Raw genomic sequence first — 22,135 nt, 5'->3', positions numbered from 1 at the left:
AAATTAGGCTGTTTGGTCCTTAATTTGTTGGACCTATCCTGAGGAAGGGCGTGACCTTTTCCTCCAGTAATATCAGAAATGATCTCCTTCAGTCCAGGCACGAATAGGGTCTGCCCCTTGAAGGGAATGATGAGAAGCTTAGACTTTGAAGTAACGTCAGCTGACAAGGATTTAAGCCATAGCGCCCTACGCGCCTGAATAGCAAAACCTGAGTTCTTAGCCGTTAGTTTGGTTAAATGAACAACGGCGTCAGAAACAAATGAATTGGATAGCTTAAGAGCTTTAAGCTTGTCAAGGATATCATCCAATGGGGTTTCTACCTGTAGAGCCTCTTCTGAAGACTCAAACCAGAAGGCCGCAGCAGCAGTGATAGGGGCAATGCATGCAAGGGGCTGGAGAATAAAACCTTGTTGAATAAAATTTTTCTTAAGGTAACCCTCTAATTTTTTGTCCATTGGATCTAGAAAAGCACAACTGTCCTCGACAGGGATAGTTGTACGTTTCGCTAGAGTAGAGACTGCTCCCTCCACCTTAGGGACCGTTTGCCACAAGTCCCGTGTAGCGGCATCTATGGGAAACATCTTTTTAAAAACAGGAGGGGGAGAGAACGGTACACCTGGTCTATCCCATTCCTTAGTAATAATTTCTGAAAACCTCTTAGGTATTGGAAAAACATCAGTGTAAACAGGCACTGCGTAGTATTTATCCAATTTACACAATTTCTCTGGGACTACAATGGCGTCACAGTCATCCAGAGTTGCTAAAACCTCCCTGAGCAACATGCGGAGGTGTTCAAGCTTAAATTTAAATGTAGACATATCAGAATCAGGTTGCAGTGTCTTCCCTGAGTCAGAAAAAATATAATTTATGCTTACCTGATAAATTCATTTCTCCTGTAGTGTAGTCAGTCCACGGGTCATCCATTACTTATGGGATTATATCTCCTCCCTAACAGGAAGTGCAAGAGAATCACCCAAGCAGAGCTGCTATATAGCTCCTCCCCTCTACGTCATACCCAGTCATTCGACCAAAAACCAAACGAGAAAGGAGAAAACTATAGGGTGCAGTGGTGACTGGAGTTTAATTTAAAATTTAGACCTGCCGTAAAAAACAGGGCGGGCCGTGGACTGACTACACTACAGGAGAAATGAATTTATCAGGTAAGCATAAATTATATTTTCTCCTGTTAAGTGTAGTCAGTCCACGGGTCATCCATTACTTATGGGATACCAATACCAAAGCTAAAAGTACACGGATGATGGGAGGGACAGGCAGGATCTTTACACGGAAGGAACCACTGCCTGTAGAACCTTTCTCCCAAAAACAGCCTCCGAAGAAGCAAAAGTGTCAAATTTGTAAAATTTTGAAAAAGTGTGAAGTGAAGACCAAGTTGCAGCCTTGCAAATCTGTTCAACAGAGGCCTCATTCTTAAAGGCCCAAGTGGAAGCCACAGCTCTAGTAGAATGAGCCGTAATCCTTTCAGGAGGCTGCTGTCCAGCAGTCTCATAGGCTAAACGTATTATGCTACGAAGCCAGAAAGAGAGAGAGGTAGCCGAAGCTTTTTGACCTCTCCTCTGTCCCGAATAAACGACAAACAGGGAAGAAGTTTGACGAAAATCTTTAGTTGCCTGCAAATAAAATTTCAGGGCACGGACGACGTCCAGATTGTGCAGAAGTCGTTCCTTCTTTGAAGAAGGGTTAGGGCACAATGATGGAACAACAATCTCTTGATTGATATTCTTGTTAGTGACTACCTTAGGTAAGAACCCAGGTTTAGTACGCAGAACTACCTTGTCTGAATGAAAAATCAGATAAGGAGAATCACAATGTAAGGCCGATAACTCAGAGACTCTTCGAGCCGAGGAAATAGCCATTAAAAACAGAACTTTCCAAGATAACAGCTTGATATCAATGGAATGAAGGGGTTCAAACGGAACACCTTGCAGAACGTTAAGAACTAAGTTTAAGCTCCACGGCGGAGCAACAGTCTTAAACACAGGCTTAATCCTAGCCAAAGCCTGACAAAAAGCCTGAACGTCTGGAACTTCTGACAGACGTTTGTGTAAAAGGATAGACAGAGCTGAGATCTGTCCCTTTAACGAACTAGCAGATAAACCCTTTTCTAAACCTTCTTGTAGAAAAGACAATATCCTAGGAATCCTAACCTTACTCCATGAGTAACTCTTGGATTCGCACCAATATAAGTATTTACGCCATATTTTATAGTAAATTTTCCTGGTAACAGGTTTCCTAGTCTGTATTAAGGTATCAATTACTGACTCCGAGAATCCCCGCTTTGATAGAATCAAGCGTTCAATCTCCATGCAGTCAGCCTCAGAGAAATTAGATTTGGATGTTTGAAAGGACCCTGAATCAGAAGGTCCTGTCTCAGAGGCAGAGACCATGGTGGACAGGACGACATGTCCACTAGATCTGCATACCAGGTCCTGCGTGGCCACGCAGGCGCTATTAGAATCATCGATGCTCTCTCCTGTTTGATCCTGGCAATCAATCGAGGAAGCATCGGGAAGAGTGGAAACACATAAGCCATGTTGAAGACCCAAGGTGCTGTCAGAGCATCTATCAGTACCGCTCCCGGGTCCCTGGACCTGGATCCGTAACAAGGAAGCTTGGCGTTCTGGCGAGAAGCCATGAGATCCAGATCTGGTTTGCCCCAATGATGAAGCAGTTGGGCAAACACCTCCGGATGAAGTTCCCACTCCCCCGGATGAAAAGTCTGGCGACTTAGAAAATCCGCCTCCCAGTTCTCCACGCCTGGGATGTGGATCGCTGACAGGTGGCAAGAGTGAGACTCTGCCCAGCGAATTATCTTTGAGACTTCCATCATCGCTAGGGAACTCCTTGTCCCTCCCTGATGGTTGATGTAAGCCACAGTCGTGATGTTGTCCGACTGAAACCCGATGAACCTCAGAGTTGCTAACTGAGGCCAAGCCAGAAGAGCATTGAAAACTGCTCTTAATTCCAGAATGTTTATTGGAAGGAGTCTCTCCTCCTGAGTCCATGATCCCTGAGCCTTCAGGGAATTCCAGACTGCGCCCCAACCTAGAAGGCTGGCGTCTGTTGTTACAATCGTCCAATCTGGCCTGCGGAAGGGCATCCCCTTGGACAGATGTGGCCGAGAAAGCCACCATAGAAGAGAATCTCTGGTCTCTTGATCCAGATTTAGCAGAGGGGACAAATCTGAGTAATCCCCATTCCACTGACTTAGCATGCACAATTGCAGCGGTCTGAGATGCAGGCGTGCAAAAGGTACTATGTCCATTGCCGCTACCATTAAGCCGATTACCTCCATGCACTGCGCCACTGACGGGTGTTGAATGGAATGAAGGACACGGCAAGCATTTAGAAGTTTTGATAACCTGTCCTCCGTCAGGTAAATTTTCATTTCTACAGAATCTATAAGAGTCCCTAAGAAGGGAACTCTTGTGAGTGGCAATAGAGAACTCTTTTCTACGTTCACCTTCCACCCATGCGACCTTAGAAATGCCAGAACTAACTCTGTATGAGACTTGGCAGTTTGGAAACTTGACGCTTGTATCAGAATGTCGTCTAGGTACGGAGCTACTGCTATTCCTCGCGGTCTTAGTACCGCCAGAAGAGAGCCCAGAACCTTTGTAAAGATTCTTGGAGCCGTAGCTAACCCGAAGGGAAGAGCTACAAACTGGTAATGCCTGTTTAGGAAGGCAAACCTTAGATACCGGTAATGATCCTTGTGAATCGGTATGTGAAGGTAGGCATCCTTTAAATCCACTGTGGTCATGTACTGACCCTCTTGGATCATAGGTAAGATGGTCCGAATAGTTTCCATTTTGAACGATGGAACTCTTAGGAATTTGTTTAGGATCTTTAAGTCCAAGATTGGTCTGAAAATTCCCTCTTTTTTGGGAACCACAAACAGATTTGAATAAAACCCTTGTCCGTGTTCCGACCGCGGAACTGGGTGGATCACTCCCATTAGTAAGAGGTCTTGTACACAGCGTAGAAACGCCTCTTTCTTTATCTGGTTTGCTGATAACCTTGAAAGATGAAATCTCCCTTGTGGAGGAGAAGCTTTGAAGTCCAGAAGATATCCCTGAGATATGATCTCCAACGCCCAGGGCTCCTGGACATCTCTTGCCCAAGCCTGGGCAAAGAGAGAAAGTCTGCCCCCCACTAGATCCGTTTCCGGATCGGGGGCCCTCACTTCATGCTGTCTTAGGGGCAGCAGCAGGTTTTCTGGCCTGCTTGCCCTTGTTCCAGGACTGGTTAGGTTTCCAGCCCTGTCTGTAGCGAGCAACAGTTCCTTCCTGTCTTGGAGCGGAGGAAGTTGATGCTGCTCCTGCCTTGAAGTTACGAAAGGCACGAAAATTAGACTGTTTAGCCCTTGGTTTGGCCCTGTCTTGAGGCAGGGCGTGGCCCTTACCTCCAGTAATGTCAGCGATAATTTCTTTCAAACCGGGCCCGAATAATGTCTGCCCTTTGAAAGGAATGTTAAGCAATTTAGATTTAGAAGTCACATCAGCTGACCAGGATTTAAGCCACAGCGCTCTACGCGCTTGAATGGCGAATCCGGAGTTCTTAGCCGTAAGTTTAGTTAAGTGTACTACGGCATCAGAAATAAATGAATTAGCTAGCTTAAGGACTTTAAGCTTGTTTATAATCTCATCCAATGGAGCTGTGCTAAGGGTCTCTTCCAGAGACTCAAACCAGAATGCAGCCGCAGCCGTGACAGGCGCAATGCATGTGAGGGGTTGTAATATAAAACCTTGCTGAACAAACATTTTCTTAAGGTAACCCTCTAACTTTTTATCCATTGGATCTGAAAAAGCACAGCTATCCTCCACCGGGATAGTGGTGCGCTTGGCCAGAGTAGAAACTGCTCCCTCCACCTTAGGGACCGTCTGCCATAAGTCCCGTGTGGTGGCGTCTATTGGAAACATTTTTCTAAATATAGGAGGGGGTGAAAAAGGCACACCGGGTCTATCCCACTCTTTGTTAACAATTTCTGTAAGCCTTTTAGGTATAGGAAAAACGTCAGTACACGCCGGTACCGCAAAATATTTATCCAGCCTACTTTCTCTGGAATTGCAACCGTGTTACAATCATTCAGAGCCGCTAATACCTCCCCTAGTAATACACGGAGGTTCTCAAGCTTAAATTTAAAATTTGAAATGTCTGAGTCCAGTTTACTTGGATCAGATCCGTCACCCACAGAATGAAGCTCTCCGTCCTCATGTTCTGCAAATTGTGACGCAGTATCAGACATGGCTCTATTATTATCAGCGCACTCTGTTCTTACCCCAGAGTGATCGCGTTTACCCCTAAATTCTGGCAATTTAGATAGTACTTCAGTCATAACATTAGCCATGTCTTGCAAAGTGATTTGTATGGGCCGCCCTGATGTACTTGGCGCCACAATATCACGCACCTCCTGAGCGGGAGGCGAAGGTACTGACACGTGAGGAGAGTTAGTCGGCATAACTTCCCCCTCGTTGTCTGGTGATAATTTCTTTACATGTACAGATTGGCTTTTATTTAAAGTAGCATCAATGCAATTAGTACACAAATTTCTATTGGGCTCCACATTGGCCTTTAAACATAGTGAACAAAGAGATTCATCTGTGTCAGACATGTTTAAACAGACTAGCAATGAGACTAGCAAGCTTGGAAATACTTTTCTAAATAAATTTACAAGCAATATAAAAAATGCTACTGTGCCTTTAAGAAGCACAAAAAGCTGTCACAGTTGAAATAACAAGGAACCAAAATAGTTATAGCAACCAATTTTTCACAGTAAATGTATTAAGTTAGCAAAGGATTGCACCCACCAGCAAATAGATGATTAACCCCTTAATACCCAAAAAACGGATAACAATTTAATAATTAACGTTTTTATCACAGTCAAAACACACTGTCACAGGTCTGCTGTGAGTGATTACCTCCCTCAAAACTAGTTTTGGAGACCCCTGAGCTCTGTAGAGACGTCCTGGATCATGGAGGAAGAAATAGGAAGATTGTGACTAAATTTTTACTGCGCAATAAAGCGCTAAAATAGGCCCCTCCCACTCATATTACAACAGTGGGGAAGCTCAGTAAACTGTTTTTATTCAGAAAACAAACGACAGCCATGTGGTAAAAATCATGCCCATAAAGTTTTATCACCAAGTACCTCAGAAAAAACGATTAACATGCCAGTAAACGTTTTAAAAATGAAAATTATGAAATGTTATTAATAAGCCTGCTGCTTGTCGCTTTCACTGCAGTGCAGGCTCAAATATTACTTTAATATAGACAGTATTTTCTTAGTGAAATTCCATTCCCCAGAAATACCTCAGAGTATACATACATACATATCAGCCTGATACCAGTCGCTACTACTGCATTTAAGGCTGCACTTACATTACATCAGTATTAGCAGTATTTTCTCAGTCAATTCCATTCCTTAGAAAATAATATACTGCAACATACCTCCTTGCAGGTGGACCCTGCCTGCTATCCCCTGTTCTGAAGTTACCTCACTCCTCAGAATGGCCGAGAACAGCAAGTGGATCTTAGTTACGACCGCTAAGATCATAGACAAACTCAGGTAGATTCTTCTTCTAATGCTGCCTGAGAAGAAACAACACACTCCGGTGCCGTTTAAAATAACAAACTTTTGATTGAAGAAATAAAAACTAAGTTTAACACACCACAGTCCTCTCACACGTCCTATCTATTAGTTAGGTGCAAGAGAATGACTGGGTATGACGTAGAGGGGAGGAGCTATATAGCAGCTCTGCTTGGGTGATCCTCTTGCACTTCCTGTTAGGGAGGAGATATAATCCCATAAGTAATGGATGACCCGTGGACTGACTACACTTAACAGGAGAAATCACCCACAGATAGAAGCTCTCCTTCTTCGGCTTCTGCACATTGTGAGGGAATATCGGACATAGCTACTAAAGCGTCAGAGAGCTCTGTATTTTTTCTAGCCCCAGAGCTGTCTCGCTTTCCTTGTAACCCTGGCAGTTTGGACAATACTTCTGTAAGAGTATGATTCATAACTGCCGCCATGTCTTGTAAAGTATACGCAATGGGCGCGCTAGATGTACTTGGCGCCCCTTGAGCGGGAGTTATAGGCTCTGACACGTGGGGAGAGTTAGTCGGCATAACTTCCCCCTTGTCAATTTCCTCTGGTGATAAATCTTTTAAAGCCAGAATATGGTCTTTATAACTTATAGTAAGATCAGTGCATTTGGTACACATTCTAAGAGGGGGTTCCACAATGGCTTCTAAACATAATGAACAAGGAGTTTCCTCTATGTCAGACATGTTTAACAGACTACAGACTAGTGGGTCTTCAATGGTTTACATAAATTATTATGAGGATTTACACAACAATGGTTCATATCAAATTTATTTATCTACTTACACATGTACATAAATTATTATGAGGACTTACATAACAATGGTTCATATCAAATGTATTTATAGTATCTTTGCTGGCGAATAGGCTGTATATTAAGATTCTTGAAACAGCGCAATTATAGAAAAGAAGCATGGGGCGCATAACATGTGTTTAGTTTTGTTTACTTGGGTGACGTAATTATCGTCATCCCTTATTGGGACCAATTGGGCCACATGTTGGCATGGGGGAGGGCTTTTACGTCAACGAATGCTTTAGCAAGAGCATCATCATGGGTGTTGTCCCATAACGTGATACCCATTGTCAGACATCCCACAGCGGGTTAGAACACTATTGGTTAGAGAGCCGTGTTTCTCTTTGCTTCTGATGCCAGTTGATTGACAAAGCTCTAGACTTATCAGAGAGCCGTATACACGTCCTTTCCTAGAAATGTTGATTGATGGAGTCATTGACCCATCAGGTCGCAGCATTTACGGTCTGAGACAATTATATATATTGTAAGTAAAGGAATTACGAGATCTGTATAACAATACCGATATCATATATATATGTAAAAGAAATATTGATGAGACTTACACATTTTATCAAAATATCATTTTAAACATCCAAACATTAGAATACAATTGCAGCAGGGTGGGTGTTGCTCAAATGACGGGTTCCGATTGGTCATTATTGTTGGGGGTTGGTAATTGGTGTTATTAGTAGCGTAGCCCTATATAAGGAAGCAAACAATTGATGAGAAACATGCCTGAGGAAACAGTCTATCTGAGAAACACGTCGCACTGTTTCTCCACTAGCCATAACTTATTTTGGCACGAATATGAGTGGTATATTTTTATAAACTTTTTAATAAATGTGTTTTTAATTTTTACCTACTCTGAGTGCTGTGTATGGTCTACTGCTACCCCCTTACACCAGTATCCTGCCCTTGTATCAGCCAGCTGGATTGCTGTTAAAATCCAGCCTGTCTCTATAGGCATAACTGATTGCCTTCTATACATGTGAGTACCCTGTGTATACCACTGTTATAAGTGTTCAAGATCCACCATTGATCTGCACCATTGGCGCCTCTATCTATAGTCTCTTTCTATAGTAATGAGACCAACAAGCTTTGAAAACCCTTTAATTAATGTGAAAAAGCACAATATAAAAAAACGGTACTGTGCCTTTAAGGGAAAAAAACAAACACAAAAACTGCAAAACAGTGAAAAAAGCAGTTCACTCTATGAAATTTTTACAGTGTATATAATAGACTAAAATAGCATTGCACCCACTTGCAAATGGATGATTAACCCCTCAGGTTCAAAAACGAAGCAAAAAAACGGTAAAAACCGTTATAACAGTCACAAGCAAACGGCCACAGCTCTACTGTGGCTCCTACCTTCCCATAAAACGACTTTTGTAGGCACAAAAACCCTTTACAGAGGTCCAATATGACAGGGGACTCCTTCAGGGAAGCTGGATGTCTCAGAATGTAAAAAACAACTGCGCAATTAGAGCGCAAAAATAGGCCCCTCCCACCATGCACTCAAAGTCAGAGGGCCTTAAAAAACTATTCCTAGGAGTAAAATAACAGCCATGTGGAAAACTAGGCCCCAAATAAAGATTTATCACCTCAGTAAAAAACGTTCCTATATATATATATATATATATATATATATATATATATATATATATATATATATATATATATATATATATATATATATATATATATATATATATATATATATATATATATATATATATAACATTTTACATACTAAGCCATAATAGAAAGTAATATGAAAATTACCCTTTACTGCAAGCATGATGCCAGTCGTTATTAAATCACTGCAATCAGGCTTACCTTAACTATATCAGGCACTGTCAGCATTTTCTAGTTCTTATCCTCTAGAAAAAAATATACTGAACATACCTCAGGGCAGTTAATTCTGCAGGCCGTTCTCCCAGCTGAAGTTTCCCCATACTCTTCAGTTATGTGTGAGAACAGCAGTGGACCTTAGTTACAACCTGCTAAGATCATCAAAAACCTCAGGCAAATTCTTCTTCTAATTTCTGCCTGAGGTAAAAAAAACAGTACAACGCCGGCACCGTTTAAAAATAACAAACTTTTGATTGAAGATAAACTACACTAATTCACCACATCTCTCTAGCTACTTCCCTTGTCGAGAGCTGCAAGAGAATGACTAGAGGTGGCAGTTAGGGGAGGAGCTATATAGACAGCTCTGCTGTGGGTGATCCTTTTGCTGCTTTCTGTTGGGAAGGAGAATATCCCACAAGTAATGGATGAATCCGTGGACTGGATATACCTTACAAGAGAAAACTGCTCAGTGGCATATAATTAATACAAGCATCTACCGGATATTTTTATTGTTTAAATAAGGTCACGTGACATCTATAGCAACCCCAAAAAACAAACATTTTTACCTAGAGCTTGAGACCATCCAAGTCTTGCAGCTGTCTCTGGAGGCAACTCATCAATGAATATTTCAAAATACCAGGACCCCTTTCGCACGCCATGAGATGCCCTTACCATGGAATACCCTTTCTCACCCAAGACAGTAAGACGGTCATCTGATATTTTTAACTGAGGTGCTGAAAAATAAATAGTTTAGCAGACATAGGTGGTATAGAATTGATATATGAATTATTATGTATACACACACACACAAAACAAATAAAAATGGCAGTATCTTAACTTTCAATACAAGGGTGCAGGTGAGAAGTATAATATCAGACAGGTAGAGACTGAATGCAAACACAGATGTCTGAGTGCTGGTGAACACCCATAGCGGTGTCCTTTCTAGCAAATGCCCTTTGCCCTACTGCCAACACATTTAAAAGGGCCATGACATGAATGCCAATAGTGTGCAATGAGGTTTTCAAGGCAGGCTGCATTAGCTCTTTTTTTTTTTTTTAAACAAAGGATTTTTATCAAGGTTTACATAGCACTTGTACGGAATGTTTACAACTAGAATACATGTCAAGTTTTCAGAGGAAACAAATGGTTTTTAAGAATCATACAAGCCGTGGTATAGCATATGATATAACAACCTCAATTTTCTAGTTTTATTTAACATAGTAAGTAATGAGTAGATGGTCATAACTCAATCTAGGCCTAGTCGGCCTTATCCTCTCTCTAGATAACCAGTATAAAATCATAAACATCAAAAGTATACCTTCTGTTAAGGTTTTCATTAGCAGTCCATCAGATTTTCCGGACGTTTTTTTAGTGGAGAATGGTGTCAGAATGGGTTCCACCATCTGGGTTAAATTTAGTAGTTTATAAGTGTCAAGTAGCGTCTCATAAAGGTGGGGGATAAGGGGAATAGGGGAGTGGACTTGTGCAGCAAGAAATAGTCAGAAGGGTAGAATTGCCTATAGTGTCAGGTTATGATCAGCTTTATTAGTGAGAATGGGGTCTTTGGCACGCTTCCCAGGGTTCCCAAATCAGACAGTACAGATTTATTAGATTTTGGATTTGTAAACACCCTCTTCCATAGCTTGTAGAAAATTCAGGTTATCTACAACCCCTTGCCATTTAGGAGGAAATTGTTTTTTCCAGTTCCTTGCTATCATTAGTTTGGCCGAAATCAGAATGTAAATCAGCAAGGCCTGTTTGTGTTTAGGTAAAGAGGAAGTGTCAAGATGCAGGATAGCTGTATCTGACTGAGTTGGGGCGGGTAGTTCCAAAACAATTTCTTAGTTTTGGCCCAGTAGGATCGCAACCGTGGGCAGGTGCACCACACATGGAGCAGAATTCCTAGTTCGCCGCAGTTCCGCCAACACAGAGGTGAGTAGGTTGGGTATATTTTCTATATTTTAGTGGGGGCCAAGTGCCATCTGGTTAAGAGCTTGAAAAATAGTTCATACATTGTGACACATTGCCATAGCATTCTTAGTTGCCATTATTGCTTGGGACCATTGTTTAGGGATGTAATCTCATCTCCACTCCGCCTCCCAGGCGATCACATGAGTGGTTTTCAGGGTTAATGTACCTTGCATTAGACATTTATAGTGGGTCTACAATGGTTTAAACAACTGGAGCCCGGTTGTCCATCTGGTCTCCCAGATAGTTGATAGATTATCACCAAGGAAGCCCCAAGCCTTCATCAGGGACCTCAGTCTGAGTAAGTCAAAAGACAACTTAGGTGGGATCTCTAGCCAGTTGCGTAGGTCTGCCATTGGAGTAGAAGTCTGTAACCAATCGCAAGGAAGTACGTTTCCAACTTAAGGTATGGGTGTTTGGGAGGCCTTGTAGAAGTCCAGAGATTAAGTGAGTCGGGGAAGGGTGGGGGGCGACTGAAGGGCTATGTCTAAGTTTAAACCATACATTCTGGCATCCTCTAACCAAGGTGTTGGAAAAACATAATTTATGTAAGAACTTACCTGATAAATTAATTTCTTTCATATTGGCAAGAGTCCATGAGCTAGTGACATATGGGATATACAATCCTACCAGGAGGGGCAAAGTTTCCCAAACCTCAAAATGCCTATAAATTACACCCCTCACCACACCCACAATTCAGTTTAACGAATAGCCAAAAAGTGGGGTGATAAAGAAAGGAGTAAAAAGCATCAACAAAGGAATTTGGAAATAATTGTGCTTTATACAAAAAAAATCATAACCACCATGAAAAGTGGGTGGGCCTCATGGACTATTGCCAATATGAAAGAAATGAATTTATCAGGTAAGTTTTTACATAAATTATATTTTCTTTCATGTAATTGGCAAGAGTCCATGAGCTAGTGACGTATGGGACAGCAATACCCAAGATGTGGAACTCCACGCAAGAGTCACTAGAGAGGGAGGGATAAATATAAAAACAGCCATTTTCCACTGAAAAAAATAATCCACAACCCAAAATATAAGTTAATTCTCATAAATATGAGGAACAAACTTAAATCAACAGCAGAAAAATCAAACTGAAACCGCTGCCTGAAGAACTTTTCTACCAAAAACTGCTCCCGAAGAAGCAAATACATCAAAATGGTAGAATTTAGTTAATGTATGCAAAGAAGACCAAGCAGCAGCTTTGCAAATCTGATCAACTGAAGCTTCATACTTAAAAGCCCAGGAAGTGGAAACTGATCTAGTAGAATGAGATGCAATTCTCTGAGGCGGGGCTTGACCCGACTCCAAAAAGGCTTGATGAATCAAAAGTTTTAACCATGAGGCCAAGGAAACAGCAGAAGTCTTCTGACCTTTCCTGGAACCAGAAAAGAATAACAAATAGACTAGAAGTCTTCCTGAAATCTTTAGTAGCTTCAACATAATATTTCAAAGCTCTCACCACATTCAAAGAATGTAAAGATCTTTCCAAAGAATTTTTAGGATTAGGACACACAGAAGGGACAACAATTTCTCTACTAATGTTGTTAGAATTTACAACCTTAGGTAGAAATTTAAATGAAGTCCGCAAAACTGCCTTATCCTGATGAAAAATCAGAAAAGGTGATTCACAAGAGAGCGGATAATTTAGAAACTCTTCTAGCAGACGAGATGGCCAAAAGAAACAACACTTTCCAAGAAAGTAGTTTAATGTCTAAAGAATGCATAGGCTCAAACGGAGGAGCCTGTAAAGCCTTCAAAACCAAATTAAGACTCCTAAGGAGAGATCGATTTAATGACAGGCTCAATATGAACCAAAGCCTGCACAAAACAATGAATACCAGGAAGTTTAGCAATCTTTCTATGAAATAAAACAGAAAGAGCAGAAATTTGTCCTTTTAATGAACTTGCAGACAAACCTTTATCCAAACCATCCTGAAGAAACTGTAAAATTCTAGGAATTCTAAAAAAAAAGCCAAGAGAATTTATGAGAAGAACACCATGAAAACATAATTTATGCTTACCTGATAAATTTATTTCTCTTGTAGTGTATTCAGTCCACGGGTCATCCATTACTTATGGGATATTCTCCTTCCCAACAGGAAGTTGCAAGAGGATCACCCAAGCAGAGCTGCTATATAGCTCCTCCCCTCACATGTCATATCCAGTCATTCGACCGAAACAAGACAAGAAAGGAGAAACCATAGGGTGCAGTGGTGACTGGGGTTTTAATTAAAATTTAGATCTGCCTTAAAAAGACAGGGCGGGCCGTGGACTGAATACACTACAAGAGAAATAAATTTATCAGGTAAGCATAAATTATGTTTTCTCTTGTTAAGTGTATTCAGTCCACGGGTCATCTATTACTTATGGGATACCAATACCAAAGCTAAAGTACACGGATGATGGGAGGGACAAGGCAGGAACTTTAAACGGAAGGAACCACTGCCTGTAGAACCTTTCTCCCAAAAACAGCCCCTGAAGAAGCAAAAGTGTCAAATTTGTAAAATTTTGAAAAGGTATGCAGCGAAGACCAAGTCGCAGCCTTGCAAATCTGTTCAACAGAGGCCTCATTTTTAAAGGCCCAGGTGGAAGCCACAGCTCTAGTGGAATGAGCTGTAATTCTTTCAGGGGGCTGCTGTCCAGCAGTCTCATAGGCTAAACGTATTATGCTACGAAGCCAAAAGGAGAGAGAGGTAGCCAAAGCTTTTTGACCTCTCCTCTGTCCAGAGTAAACGACAAACAGGGAAGAAGTTTGACGAAAATCTTTAGTTGCCTGTAAATAGAACTTCAGGGCACGGACTACGTCCAGATTATGCAAAAGTCGTTCCTTCTTTGAAGAAGGGTTAGGACACAATGATGGAACAACAATCTCTTGATTGATATCCCTGTTAGAAACTACCTTAGGTAAGAACCCAGGTTTAGTACGCAGAACTACCTTGTCTGAATGGAAAATCAGATAAGGAGAATCACAATGTAAGGCAGATAACTCAGAGACTCCTCGAGCCGAGGAAATAGCCATCAAAAACAGAACTTTTCAAGATAACAGCTTAATATCAATGGAATGAAGGGGTTCAAACGGAACACCTTGAAGAACTTTAAGAACTAAGTTTAAGCTCCACGGCGGAGCAACAGTCTTAAACACAGGCTTAATCCTAGCCAAAGCCTGATTAAAAGCCTGAACGTCTGGAACTTCTGCCAGACGTTTGTGTAGAAGAATAGACAGAGCAGAAATCTGTCCCTTTAACGAGCTAGCAGATAAGCCCTTTTCTAAACCCTCTTGTAGAAAAGACAATATCCTAGGAATCCTAACCTTACTCCATGAGTAACTCTTGGATTCGCACCAATATAAATATTTACGCCATATCTTAAGGTAAATTTTTCTGGTAACAGGTTTCCGAGCCTGTATTAAGGTATCAATAACCGACTCCGAGAAGCCACGCTTTGATAGAATCAAGCGTTCAATCTCCATGCAGTCAGCCTCAGAGAAATTAGATTTGGATGGTTGAAAGGACCCTGAATTAGAAGGTCCTGCCTCAGAGGCAGAGACCATGGTGGACAGGACGACATGTCCACTAGGTCTGCATACCAGGTCCTGCGTGGCCACGCAGGCGCTATCAGAATCACCGATGCTCTCTCCTGTTTGATCTTGGCAATCAGCCGAGGAAGCAGCGGAAATGGTGGAAACACATAAGCCATGTTGAAAACCCAAGGGGCTGCTAGAGCATCTATCAGCGCCGCTCCCGGGTCCCTGGACCTGGATCCGTAACAAGGAAGTTTGGCGTTCTGGCGAGACGCCATGAGATCCAGTTCTGGTTTGCCCCAACGATGAATCAGTTGAGCGAAGACCTCCGGATGAAGTTCCCACTCCCCCGGATGAAAAGTCTGGCGACTTAGAAAATCCGCCTCCCAGTTCTCCACGCCTGGGATATAGATCGCTGACAGGTGGCAAGAGTGAGACTCTGCCCAGCGAATTATCTTTGAGACTTCCAACATCGCTAGGGAACTCCTGGTTCCCCCTTGATGGTTGATGTAAGCCACAGTCGTGATGTTGTCCGACTAAAATCTGATGAACCCCAGTGTCGCTAACTGAGGCCAAGCTAGAAGAGCATTGAATATTGCTCTTAATTCCAGGATATTTATTGGGAGGAGTTTCTCCTCCTGAGTCCACAATCCCTGAGCCTTCAGGGAGTTCCAGACTGCGCCCCAACCTAGAAGGCTGGCATCTGTTGTTACAATCGTCCAATCTGGTCTGCGAAAGGTCATACCCCTGGACAGATGGACTCGAGAAAGCCACCAGAGAAGAGAATCTCTGGTCTCTTGATCCAGATTTAGTAGAGGGGACAAATCTGAGTAATCCCCATTCCACTGACTTAGCATGCATAATTGCAGCGGTCTGAGATGCAGGCGCGCAAATGGTACTATGTCCATTGCCGCTACCATTAAGCCGATTACTTCCATGCACTGAGCTACTGACGGGTGTGGAATGGAATGAAGGGCACGGCAAGCATTTAGAAGTTTTGATAACCTGGACTCCGTCAGGTAAATTTTCATCTCTATAGAATCTATAAGAGTCCCTAGGAAGGGAACCCTTGTGAGTGGTAATAGAGAACTCTTTTCCACGTTCACCTTCCACCCATGCAACCTCAGAAATGCCAGAACTATCTCTGTATGAGACTTGGCAATTTGAAAACTTGACGCTTGTATCAGAATGTCGTCTAGGTACGGAGCCACCGCTATGCCTCGCGGTCTTAGCACCGCCAGAAGTGAGCCCAGAACCTTTGTAAAAATTCTTTGAGCCGTAGCTAACCCGAAGGGAAGAGCTACAAATTGGTAATGCCTGTCTAGAAAGGCAAATCTTAGGTACCGATAATGATCTTTGTGAATCGGTATGTGAAGGTAGGCATCCTTTAAGTCCACTGTGGTCATATACTGACCCTCTTGGATCATGGGTAGGATGGTTCGAATAGTTTCCATTTTGAATGATGGAACCCTTAGGAATTTGTTTAAGATTTTTAGGTCCAAGATTGGTCTGAAGGTTCCCTCTTTCTTGGGAACCACAAACAGATTTGAGTAAAATCCTTGCCCTTGTTCCGTCCGCGGAACTGGGTGGATCACCCCCATTACTAAGAGGTCTTGTACACAGCGTAGAAACGCCTCTTTCTTTATTTGGTTTGCTGATAACCTTGAAAGATGAAATCTCCCTTGTGGAGGAGAAGCTTTGAAGTCCAGAAGATATCCCTGAGATATGATCTCCAACGCCCAGGGATCCTGGACATCTCTTGCCAAAGCCTGGGCGAAGAGAGAAAGTCTGCCCCCCACTAGATCCGTTTCCGGATAGGGGGCCCTCTTTTCAAGCTGTCTTAGGGGCAGAAGTAGGTTTTCTGGCCTGCTTGCCCTTGTTCCAGGACTGGTAAGCTTTCCAGCCCTGTCTGTAACGAGCAACAGTTTCTTCCTGTTTTGGGGCGGAGGAAGTTGATGTTGCTCCTGCCTTGAAGTTACGAAAGGCACGAAAATTAGACTGTTTGGCCTTTGATTTGGCCCTGTCCTGAGGAAGAGTATGACCCTTACCTCCAGTAATGTCAGCAATAATTTCTTTCAAGCCGGGCCCGAATAAGGTCTGCCCTTTGAAAGGAATATTAAGCAATTTAGATTTAGAAGTCACGTCAGCTGACCAGGATTTAAGCCATAGCGCTCTGCGCGCCTGGATGGCGAATCCGGAGTTCTTAGCCGTTAGTTTGGTTAAATGTACGACGGCATCAGAAACAAATGCGTTAGCTAGCTTAAGTGCTTTAAGCTTGTCCATAATCTCATCCAATGGAGCTGTGCAAATGGCCTCTTCCAGAGACTCAAACCAGAATGCCGCAGCAGCAGTGACAGGCGCAATGCATGCAAGGGGCTGTAAGATAAAACCTTGTTGAACAAACATTTTCTTAAGGTAACCTTATAATTTTTTATCCATTGGATCCGAAAAAGAAACTGCTCCCTCCACCTTAGGGACCGTCTGCCATAAGTCTCGTGTGGTGGCGTCTATTGGAAACATTTTCCTAAATATAGGAGGAGGGGAAAAGGGCACACCGGGTCTATCCCACGCCTTGCTAATAATCTCTGTAAGCCTTTTAGGTATAGGAAAAACGTCAGTACACACCGGCACTGCATAGTATCTATCCAGCCTACATAATTTCTCTGGAATTGCAACCGTGTTACAATCATTCAGAGCCGCTAATACCTCCCCTAGCAATACACGGAGGTTCTCAAGCTTAAATTTAAAATTAGAAATCTCTGAATCAGGTCTCCCTGGATCAGATCCGTCACTCACAGAATGAAGCTCTCCGTCCTCATGTTCTGCAAATTGTGACGCAGTATCGGACATGGCTCTCACATCATCAGCGCGCTCTGTCCTTAACCCAGAGCTATCGCGCTTGCCTCTTAATTCTGGCAATTTAGATAATACTTCTGTCATAACAGTAGCCATGTCTTGCAAAGTGATTTGTATGGGCCTCTCTGATGTACTTGGCGCCACAATATCACGCGCCTCCTGAGCGGGAGGCGAAGGTACTGACACGTGAGGAGTGTTAGTCGGCATAACTTCCCCCTCGTTGTCTGGTGATAATTTCTTTACAGGTAAAGACTGACTTTTATTTAAAGTGACATCAATGCATTTAGTACACATATTTCTATGGGGCTCCACATTGGCCTTCAAACATAGTGAACAAACAGATTCATCTGTGTCAGACATGTTTAAACAGACTAGCAATGAGACTAGCAAGCTTGGAAAATACTTTCAAATAAATTTACAAGCAATATAAAAAAACGCTACTGCGCCTTTAAGAAGCACAAAAAACCTGTCACAGTTGAAATAATGAACCAAATCAGTTATAGCAACCAAATTTTCACAGTAAATGTATTAAATTAGCAAAGGATTGCACCCACCAGCAAATGGATGATTAACCCCTTAATACCCAAAACGGATAATCAATTTAACAATTAACGTTTTTATCACAGTCAAACACACGGTCACAGGTCTGCTGTGACGGATTACCTCCCTCAAAATGAATTTTGAAGACCCCTGAGCTCTCTAGAGACGTCCTGGATCCTGGAGGAAGAATCAGGAAGACTGACTGAATTTTTACTGCGCAAAAAAGCGCTAAAATAGGCCCCTCCCACTCATATTACAACAGTGGGAAACCTCAGTTAACTGTTTCTATGCAGAAATATACGTTAGCCATGTGGAAAAAATCATGCCCCAATAAGTTTTATCACCAAAGTACCTCACAAAAAACGATTAACATGCCAGTAAACGTTTTAACATCCATTTTAAAGGTTATGTAGTGTTATTAATAAGCCTGCTACCAGTCGCTTCTACTGCAGTTAAGGCTCATACATTACTTCAGTATTAACAGCATTTTCTTAGTCAAATTCCATTCCTTAGAAAATTACTTTACTGCACATACACTCATCAGCCTGATACCAGTCGCTACTACTGCATTTAAGGCTGTACTTACATTACATCGGTATCAGCAGTATTTTCTTAGTCAATACCATTCCTTAGAAAAATATTTTACTGCACATACCTCGTTTGCAGGGGACCCCGCATGCTATTCCCTTTTCTGAAGTTACCCCAATCCTCAGAATGTGCGAGAACAACCAGTGGATCTTAGTTACTTCTGCTAAGATCATAGAAAACACAGGCAGGTTCTTCTTCTAAATACTGCCTGAGAGAAAAACAGCACACTCCGGTGCCATTTAAAATAACAAACTTTTGATTGAAGAAATAATTAAGTATAAAAACTCCACACTCCTCTCACAGCCTTCCTACTATGTTGAGACTTGCAAGAGAATGACTGGATATGACATGTGAGGGGAGGAGCTATATAGCAGCTCGGCTTGGGTGATCCTCTTGCAACTTCCTGTTGGGAAGGAGAATATCCCATAAGTAATGGATGACCCGTGGACTGAATACACTTAACAAGAGAAATGTAAGTCTTCCAAACTCGAAAATAAATCTTTCTAGAAACAGATTTACGAGCCTGTAACATAGTATTAATCACTGAGTCAGAGAAACCTCTATGACTAAGCACTAAGCGTTCAATTTCCATACTTTCAAATTTAATGATTTGAGATTCTGATGGAAAAACTGACCTTGAGATAGAAGGTCTGGCCTTAATGGAAGTGGCCAAGGTTGGCAACTGGACATACGAACAAGATCTGCATACCAAAACCTGTGAGTCCATGCTGGGGCCACCCGCAGCACAAACGATTGCTCTATGATGATTTTGGAGATCACTCTTGGGTCTACTGGGCGACTGAGGGGTCCCAGATTGTTGTTACTGCACCTGGAGGTGCAGCACTTATTGTAAGTGTGACTTTATATCTCCTTTACACCTTACTGGACTGTACTAGGCTATGGTAGCTCTTTTTTTGTAACCTATCATAGGCACCTGTGAGGTTTCGTGGATCAAGCTCTTATCTTCGTGCCCAGAAGGCCTTCCACAGTGAGCTGGACCACTACAAAGTTCCAGTCTGCTCCACTAGCACCATTGGGTGCGCTGCTTTTGTGAGTACCTACTCTCCTATTTATATATATTTATCTGCCTGACGATACTAGGCCATGTTGGCGCCTCTGTTTCTTCTCCTTCAAAATCTCAAATCCCAGGGATTTGACCATCCTATTTACAGAGAGCGGCCAGACTGTTGGAATCCAAAGACTTTTTAACATTGCATTGTTTTGTTGGTTGGTGCTAATTCATTTTTTGTTTTGGGTTTGTATTATATTATATATTGTTAGATTGATAGTTTATCAAATGTATATTTACCATTGAGTATTATCAGTGTCTGATTTTATTAATATATATATATATATATATATATATATATATATATATATATATATATATATATATATATATATATATATATATATAAAAAAGGAAGCGTCCCCTATTGGGTTTGATGCTCTGTTGCATTTCTCCCTAATTTATTCGGTTTACTTCCTCCTGGTGGCCAGGTTCAGTATTTCCCAACAGTAAGGAATGAAGCAGAGGACTCTCCTTATATTGAGAAGGAAAGATAGGAAAGCTGGTATCATTCTGTGGAGATGGAGGCTTGGTCAGTAGCGGAATCACTTCTTGCTGTGAGGAATTCTTTGGGCTAACTGTTGCCACACTCTTGCTACGGCACGTAGAGGGGTGAGGCCTCTAGATTGGGAGGAGGCTCTGTAAGAAATTCCCATCTCTGCAAAAGATCCTTGGCTTGTTGGACTGTAGAGGCTATGAACTGCTGTCCATCTTTAGTTATAAACAGTCTCACAGGGAACCCCAGTGATATTTGATGCCATTATCTCCTAGAATTTTAGTACCAAATTGAAAATTTCTAAATTGAAGAATTTGGGTTGACAGGTCTGGGAAGATCTGCAAGTCTGAGAATCTACCAGTCAGGGCTCCACCTTTTGTTATCGCTCTGAGTAATTTCTCCCTAAATGTATAATCGTGTAAACGCACAATAACATGTGTAGGTTTATCTCCTTCTAGTGATATTGGACGTAAGGCCCCATGGGCTCTATCAATTAAAGAATTGGTCTCACGGGTAGATCCCAACACAGACTTGAAGAGTTCTTGGAGGAAGTCCTGGGGTAGTACCGTCCAAGGAATTACCCTGATTCTCAGGTTATTGATGCGTGACCTATCTTCTAGGTCCACCAGTGTATTCTGGATCAAATATAGAGGCGCTGGTCTTGGATCTCGTATACACTGAAGAAAGAAACTTAACTTGTGATTTGCAGGAGTTAACAACAAATTAATGTGCAGTATACTCACTCCGAAAATTTCAGAGTTCGGCTTCTTTAAAAGGATCTTGGTCCCAGTTTTCCCACACTGTGTTTTAGTATCTGTAGATAATAAAATTGCACTGCAGGTAATTGTATCTTTTATGTGATAAAATGTGCAATATACTCACTCCGATAAATTCGGAATCCGGCTCCTCAAAAGGTGATATATAGCTTGAAATTACTTCCAAAAAAGGCAGCAAAATACTTGTTGTAGCAAACAAATATTTATTAAAACATGATTAAAAAGCTCTTATTTGTCTTGGCTCTACGCGTTTCAACGATTGAATCGTCTTTTTCAAGAGCAGTAAAAAACAATCGGAGTGAGTATATTGCACATTTTATCACATAAAAGATACAATTACCTGCAGTGCAATTTTATTATCTACAGATACTAAAACACAGTGTGGGAAAACTGGGACCAAGATCCTTTTAAAGAAGCCGAACTCTGAAATTTTCGGAGTGAGTATACTGCACATTAATTTGTTGTTAACTCCTGCAAATCACAAGTTAAGTTTCTTTCTTCAGTGTATACGAGATCCAAGACCAGCGCCTCTATATTTGATCCATATTTCTACTCACAGTCCTGTTGGGAGAGACTGTTAGAGGGCAGCGGTCACCTAAGAGGGGAGTATTGTGCTCTATTCTAGTCATCCTGTACATTGTGTTGTTAACATCTAACATATTTGTATAGCTTTTGTTTATTACCACCAGTGTATTCTCCAAGTCCGAGATTTGAGTTGCTTAGTTTTGATAGGTTGGAATGATCAATCATGAGATCTTCCTGATTCCTCTCCAGCGTATCTGTTCTTTCACCTATGTCTCTCTTAAGGTCAGCATGAGCTTTGCCAAATTTTTTTAAAAGGGAGTTGTGATGAGACACCAATAGTGATTTAATGGAGTCTACAAGGTTGTTGGACATAGGATCCGTTTGTAAGTTATATAAGGTTTGATGTTTTAGCGTTATGTTCACATGAGAATCCAGTAGAGTCGCTTTGTCCTGGCTCTCTTCATCTGAGGTGTGTGCTGATATAGCTGCTTGGTGAAAGTGGTCAGCTACAGTTCTCTTGTG

The 22,135-nt window shown here is 41.9% G+C and overlaps 1 protein-coding gene across 1 annotated transcript in view; it reads right to left on the bottom strand.

Annotated features, from left to right (window-relative positions):
- ASH2L (ASH2 like, histone lysine methyltransferase complex subunit) overlaps positions 1-22,135 on the bottom strand; it is a 579,627-nt gene that overhangs the window by 184,689 nt on the left and 372,803 nt on the right. The window contains exon 14 of the mRNA XM_053719418.1: positions 9,836-10,003. Within this exon, the coding sequence (XP_053575393.1) occupies positions 9,836-10,003 (168 nt within the window). The remainder of the gene's footprint in view (positions 1-9,835; positions 10,004-22,135) is intronic.

Source organism: Bombina bombina, chromosome 6, assembly GCF_027579735.1.
Source record: "Bombina bombina isolate aBomBom1 chromosome 6, aBomBom1.pri, whole genome shotgun sequence".
Taxonomy (NCBI): domain Eukaryota; kingdom Metazoa; phylum Chordata; class Amphibia; order Anura; family Bombinatoridae; genus Bombina; species Bombina bombina.
Note: the sequence above shows the minus strand (reverse complement) of the source record. Positions and strands in the feature narration are given on the sequence as shown.